Source organism: Orycteropus afer, unplaced genomic scaffold, assembly GCF_000298275.1.
Source record: "Orycteropus afer afer isolate SDZICR_OR568_19922 unplaced genomic scaffold, OryAfe1.0 scaffold00429, whole genome shotgun sequence".
Lineage (NCBI taxonomy): Eukaryota > Metazoa > Chordata > Mammalia > Tubulidentata > Orycteropodidae > Orycteropus > Orycteropus afer.
The window spans coordinates 882,028-889,473 of NW_006922016.1; the positions used below are offsets into that span (position 1 = coordinate 882,028).

Genomic DNA, 7,446 nt, shown 5'->3' on the forward strand with positions numbered 1-7,446 from the left:
AAAAATCCTCATAACTGGACCAATGAGCAGCATCACAATAAATGGAGAGAAGATTGAGGTTGTCAAAGAATTCATGTTGCTTGGTTCTACAATCGATGCCAATGGAAGCAGCAGTCAGGACATCAGACGACGTGTAGCATTGGGAAAGTCAACTGCAAAGGAACTGTTTCAAGTGCTGAGGAGCAAGGATGTCTCCTTGAGGATTAAGGTATGCCTGACACAAGCCATATTTCCATTCGCTTCATATGCATGTGACAGCTAGACAATGAATAAGGAAGACCAAGGAAGAGTTGATGCTTTTGCATTGTGGTGCTGGAGAAGAATGCTGAAAATACCATGGACTGCTGAAAGAACTAAGAGATCTGTCCTGGAGGAAGTGCACCCGAAATGCTCCTTGGAAGTGAGAATGGCCAGACTTCGTCTCACCTATTTTGGTCATGTTGTCAGAAGGGACCATTCCTTGGAAAAGGATGTCATGCTTGGTAAGGTGGAGGGTCGATGAAAGAAGAGGCGGCCTTTGATGAGATGGATTGACATGGTGGCTGCGATGATGGGCTCAAGTATAGCAGGGATCATGGAGCTGGCGCGGGATCAGGCAGTGTTTCATTCTGTGCATGGGGTCGCTGAGTCGGAAACGACTTGACGGCACCTAACAACAACAACAACAACATTGTGTTGAAAGGTCTTTTGCCCGTTGCTCTGGGGTGGGAAATTAATAAAGATGAATATAGGCTAACATTAAAAATCACATGTGAATTAACGTTTATCACAGGGCAATTGGTATAAGAAGGTGGTGGTGGTTAGCTGTAGTCAAGCTGACTCTAACTAATGGCATCCTCATGTACTAACAGAATGAAATGTAGCCCGGTCCTGTGCCACTCCATCTAACCAAGGGGTCTCCCTTGCCCTCACTGGCCCTCTGCTTTACCAAACATGATGTCCTCCTCCAGTGATTGGTCCCTCCTGATGACCTATCCAAAGCAAGTAAATTGGACAATGTCCTGTCATGACCCATAGGTTTTCACTGGCTAATTTTTGGAAGTAGATTGCCAGGCCTTTCTTCCCAGTGTATTTTAGTCTGGAAGTTCCACTGTAACCTGTTCCCATGGGTGACCTTGCTGGCATTTGGAATACCACTGGCATAGCTTCCAGCATGACTGCAACAATGAAGTCACCACAATACAGTAAACTAACAAATGGGTGGTAGATAAGAGGATAGAGATTGTCACTTTTCTTCTCCAGCAGTCATTATGAACAACTCAAGTTTACCAGTTAAATATTTGTCATCAGAGCCCATGCAGGAAACAGAGAAGGATACCATTCCTTCCTTCCATAAATATTTATCAAGCACCTATTAAGTTTTAGTTACTATACTAAGGTGACAGGCTAGTGAGTTCCCACCCACTAGACTCCCCACGTCTTAAGCAAATGCTCTGAAGTAGGCATGATGCCACATTGCCAATGCAGTTTGCCTTCTTTGTAATATTTTTTGATTAATTCTTGTATGGTTTATGTATTGCTAGCTTGTCTCAGGTCAAACCCAAAAACTATAATTGTCTCACACAATTTGTAATATTTAGATATGTCTTGTGGAATTTTGCTTTTATGTATGTTGATGCCTTCTATCATGTACTACAGAGGTCAACAAACTATGACCAGTGGACCAAATCTGGCCTACCACTAGTATTTGTAAATAAAGTTTTATTGAAACAGAGCCATGCCATTAATTACATATTGTCTGCTGTCAATGGCTGTTCTCAGGCTGTACCTCATAGTAGTTGAGTAGTTGTGAGAGAGACCTACAAAGAATATGTATAGCATACAAAGATGAAAATATTTACTATACAGAAAAATTTTTCTGGTCCTGCTGCATACAGAGCAACAATTACAAAATCATCTGTGTGTGTGTATTTTTTGGAGGGAGGCAAAGGGAAGGACATGGTCTATTTTAAATGTCTGTTAGAATGTAAGGAGCTCTGGTAATGTAATGCCTAAGGCACTTGACTGCTAACCAGAAAGCTGGCGGTTCAAACCCACCAGCCACTCCTCGGAAGGAAGGTTAGGCAATCTACTTCTGTAGAGATAACCGCCTCAGAAACCCAAGGAGGGGTTGCTATGAGTCGGGTCTGACTCCACAGCAAATAACAACAACATTAGAATGTATCCTGAAGAGAGCAAAATGAGCCAATTAAGAAGTGACACTAAATGATCTGGATGAGTCAGTCTTCTTCCCCTTATCATTCTCATTAAGCCTTTCTTAATGTTCATTCCTGCCTCTCTGCACAGGACTTATGAGGCATATGCTTCAGGAGAAAGGCAGAAGGAAGTGGGGTGGGAGAAAAAGTCCATTCTGTCCCACTCTGTTCATCAGTGGTGAAATACCACTGTTAACAAGTATATGCTCCCTGTCACCATTGCCATAGAGTCAATTCCTATCAGACAGAATAGAACTGCCCTATAGGGTTTCTGAGGCTGTAACCTTTCTTCTGCAGAGTGGCTGGTGAGTTCAAACCACCACCTTTCACTTAACCACTGTGCTTCCAGGGTTCCTTAGATATAGACTAAACCAAAAAAACAAACCCACTGTCACTGAGTTGATTCAGACTCAGAGCAACCCCCATTGGGTTTCCAAGGCTGTAAATCTTTATGGAAGTAGATTGTCTCATCTTCTTCCCATGCAGCAGTTGGTGGATTTGAACCACCAACCTTCTGGTTAGTAGCCAAATGCCTTACCCACTACACCACCAGAGCTCCTTTAGGTACAGTCTAGAGACATCAAAAGGATATCAATGGACAGGGAAAGGAAATGACTGGTTCTCTCCAATCCCAACTCACAGCACCTGCCAACCATTTCAGGCTGGGAGGAAGAGGCAACATGAGTGGAGGAGTGGTTTCCACAGCTTTAAAAAAAAAAAAAACCCACTGTCAACAAGTCGATTCTGACTCATAGTGACCTTATAGGACAGAATAGAAATGCCCCATAGGGTTTCCAAGGCTGTAAACCTTCATGGAAGCAGACTGCCTCATCTTTCCCTGCAGAGGGGCTGGTAGGTTCAAACCACTGACTTTTTAGTTAGCAGCCAAGTGCTTAGTCACTGTGCCACCAGAGTTCCTTCTCCATTAACTTACCAATAGAGGAATGGAACAAGGAACCTGTTCCCCACTGTTAGCCTCTTCATAATCCTCTCACCCCAGCAGGTGCACACTTACATATATAGGATGTGGAATACCTGGGGTCTTAAAATTCATTTCACTTCCAGAGTATTTACAAACCATTTTCCCAGTATAGTGTTCCTAAAAGTACCCAGCATATTAGTGCTGTAACAGACAGAGGTAGCCAACTGACTGAGTGATGACATCTGGAAAAATGACATATGAAGACTGAAGGTTGACTGTCTTATGTCTGTCTCTGGAACTGACTCCTGACTCTGTGTGTGTGTGTTTGTTTTGTTTTTTCCTTGTAATATGGATTCTAGGAACGAAACCTTGATTGGTTCCCTAGGATGAGAGCCATGTCCTTGGTCAGCAGTGATTCTGATGGAGAACAGAACGAGTTGCGGAACCTGCAGGAGAAGCTGGAGTCCACCATGAAGCTGGTCACTAACCTTTCTGGTCAGCTGTCAGAATTAAAGGATCAGGTAAGGAAAAGAAGTCCCATTTATGTGCACAAACACACACACACACACACACCATATTTGATGAGGATAAATTAGTAGTGCTTATGTTAAAATGTTGAAGCAGTTCACTTGGATTGAAAAAGATTCAAAGTCAACTGAGGACAAAGTCATTTACTCCAATAGTCTCCCCTGCCCCCCCTCTTCACTCTCCTTTTGCAGCATAAGCCCCTGGTATTACTTTTAGTGTTGTTAGAGACAAGGTTTTAATATGGAAAACAAAACCAGAAAATGGGAAGATACAAACTAATGAAATACTATACAAAAAACAGGATGCATGAAGTTATTTACTCTTTTTACTTACATGGATCACTGATGGGAGATTAAACTCTTACTGGTTTTGCTTCCTAGCCCCTGAATCCATCAACTTTCCACCCAAGATACTTAAATCCAATGTCCTGGGATAACCCATGTTGTTGTTGTTATGTGCCGTCGAGTCAAAACCCGACTCATAGCGACCCCTCCTTGGGTTTCCAAGGCAGTATCACTATGGAAGTAGGATTGCCCTACCTTCCTTCCGAGGAGTGGGGATAACCCATAGTCATGAAAAATCTCTTTTCGGTGCTTAAGGTACTTGACTGTGCTAACCAGAAGGCTGGCAGTTCAAACCCACCTGCCACTCCTCGGAAGGTGGATTGGGTGATCTCCCCTCCTTTTATAGTGATACCGCCTAGTCACTATGAGTCAGATCTGACTCCATGGCAATGAGTTTGGTTTTGGTTTTTTCATTTATTTGCCACACAATTACTTACTTACTGGATGCCTCACATGGCAGGCATTATACTGGGGATAAAACAACTTAAGACACAATCCCTGCTCTCATAAAGCTTAATAGTCTACAGCATTATTGCCAACACCACCCCCTAATCCTGTTCCCTATCAACAATATGAATGCTTTGCTCTTTGAAGGAAGTTTGGAGAGGAGGAACATATTTGTACCAAACCCTATGTATTCTTTCCCCTTCTTGATCCCCTTAAAACTAACACCCCACAGTCACCAGTTGGCTATCTAGTGTTAGGATGCAGCTGCTTGTCAAGGACATGACATCTAGATGGTGAGCAGACTTTTATCTTGGTTTTATTAGTGCTTTGCTGTAACTGAATGGAATAATCATGTACAGATGTGGGAACAGTTCAGCATTTTGTATGAGCTTCTGAAAGCTTTTTAATCAACTCCAAAGACAAGATTATAAATTTGCACAGCAGTAGGTATCAGGCAGGTCTTCCCTAAAGATAAGTTGCAAGATACAACCACGGGTAATTTATTACTCCTACGTGCATAACAACTAGTGAAGACCAGGTCTAGAATAAACCCTTCTTGGAGATGGTTTACAGAGGATTTTTAATAATCCTACTTGAATTATATTTCTTTTCCAACTAAATTATTCTAGACTGTGCCCCAAGATACCATTTGGCCTCAAGTTCTTCTTTCACATGTGTGAAGATGCAAATAAAAAAGACAAAGGAGAAAAGAAGCCTTTATTTATGAGGGCTGTCTGCAGCTCTGAGCTCGGTGGCCACCTAAAATGAGTAATAACCTAAATAAGGAAAACTAATGAAGATCTAACTAGATTACTTTGCTTATTATTTTATTAACTTTGTAGTCCTGCTGTGAAACATTTGACAAATGTTCCTCGGGACTAAACTGATTCATGACTACATGATCGGCTACAGCTGCTTCTGTTTCCCCCCTGAAGAGCAAGGCAAGCTTCCTAAGGCATCTAGCAATGCTTCAGTTACCTTCTTCTCTCTGTTGAGATCAGATACTTTAAAATAGGTGCCAACAAATCTTATAGAAACCCATCCGATGCAGACTTAAATAAAGGAACTGTTCAGCTCTCTGTTACATCTGATACCATTCTTCAAAGAAACAAATGATCTTTGTTTCACACCCATGGTGCCAGCCAGAACTGCAGATTTCAGGCGTTCTCGCTCTTGTGTGCCGGTGTAACCAAAATTCATTGTTGCTCACTCATTGCAGTTTCTCGGTACCACACTATCACACTTGGAAGTCCTTTAGGGGCATATTTCTGTTGAAATGAGAAATTGGTGTTTCCGATTTACTATAGAGTTTCTTAAAATGTATCTGAAACAAACCATTAGTGGCTATTCTGTAGTGATGATACCAAGCACAACTTTCTCCATGGGCTCTGCCTTTCCTTTCAGTACTAAGAACCTGTTGTTTTGAATTGCTTGCTGAGTGTAATTCTGACCCTGCTCTCAACATGCGCTGTGCAAAATGAGCCTTGTCAAAGGAATGAGTTGAGCTGAGGAGTTAACAGAAGGATTTGATGGTCTAGGGCAGTACCAGGACTGAAATGTATCTCCCCTACTCACTCTTTTTATTCATGAGAATGCTAAGTAAGGTACATGACAATACTAGGGCTAGCACTCCTTGTTGTTGTTGTTACATGCCCTCCAGTCAGAGGGACTCATAGACTGACTCATAGTGATGACCCCTCCTTGGGTTTCCAAGGCGGTATCACTACGGAAGTGGATTGCCCAGTCTTCCTTCGGAGGAGTGGCTGGTGGGTTTGAACCGCCAGCCTTCTGATTAGCAGTCAAGTGCATTAGGCACTATGCTACCAGAGCTCCTAGGAGATCCTTTAGTATGAGTGTGTTTTTAAGTTATGTGTGTTGTGTTTTACATCCTGTTTGCCTTTCACAGATGACTGCTTATTTATTTATTCATTTTTTAAGAGCCTTAAAGTTTAAGAAATCATCGTATGCACTTGAATTGGGGGGTTGGGCAGAGGATATGTTCATAACTGATTTAAATTACTTAGTTTAAGCTCTTTTCCATTTTTGCTTTTAAATGCTGGCCATTGGAACCACTCTTCAGAAAGCCCTTTCCCTGTAAATAAATGAATTTGAAATTCACTAATTTTTTCTTGGAAGACATTACAGGCTAAAAAGAAGTATGAGGAACGAGTAAGAAATTTTTAAGTGCTTTTTACCAGGATTGATCACTTAAATTTTAAGTTAGTGCCCAGAATTACAGGAGAAGTTCAGCATAGCTGCTTTTAATAGGGGAAAATGTGCTCTTTTCCAAAGGAACCTCTTCTTTTGATTCGGTAACTTCTAACAAACCTTTATGTATTATTTGTGAATCAACTTGTTGAATAGACTTGAATTTTATTAAAACTGGCATTATAGTAATCATAAAGATTTAATAGGTAGTAATGAATTTTAAAAAAACATGTAGATATGTTAGCTGCTTGGTTATAAAATGTTAATTGTGAGAATTCCTGCCCTCTGATAAAGGAGAAAAAATTTTGAATTAAAAACAAAAGCTTCACAAATGATTAATGAGCAAGAAACATTGTGATAGATATTTCTTAAAATGCCTATGAAAGAATACTATTCACTGGGAAAAGTGTTGGACAACACAAAAATTGCTTCATCACTTAGATATTTTTTTAGATCTTCTGGTCCAAAAAGCAGCATAATGGAGCAATGGTAACTGCTCCAGTGGATGGCTTTGGTTTTAACTTTACTGCTATTGACTTCGTTCATGGTGGTTTTCTTGAAATACCATTTTGAGGACAGAAAAACAAAAGTTCTTATTCAGGGTATTAGTTTAAGCCTAGTTGGTGGTGTCACTTTTTCTATTACTGCCACTTGATTAGAATTGCTATTCTAAGTGTTATTTAATGATGCATCTCGAAGCTTCCCTTCCCAAGAGATTCTGAATGCTGAATGTGATTCTTTTACATTCATATTCCAAGGAGGAAAGCTAATGTAAGCACTTAATTTTTTTTTTTTTTTTTTT

At 40.8% G+C, this 7,446-nt stretch overlaps 1 protein-coding gene across 1 annotated transcript in view; it reads left to right on the forward strand.

The window, feature by feature from the left end:
* The window catches only part of ITPR1 (inositol 1,4,5-trisphosphate receptor type 1), a 471,939-nt gene that overhangs the window by 458,654 nt on the left and 5,839 nt on the right, over nt 1–7,446 (forward strand). The window contains exon 59 of the mRNA XM_042782721.1: nt 3,477–3,638. Coding sequence (XP_042638655.1) covers nt 3,477–3,638 — 162 coding nt within the window. The remainder of the gene's footprint in view (nt 1–3,476; nt 3,639–7,446) is intronic.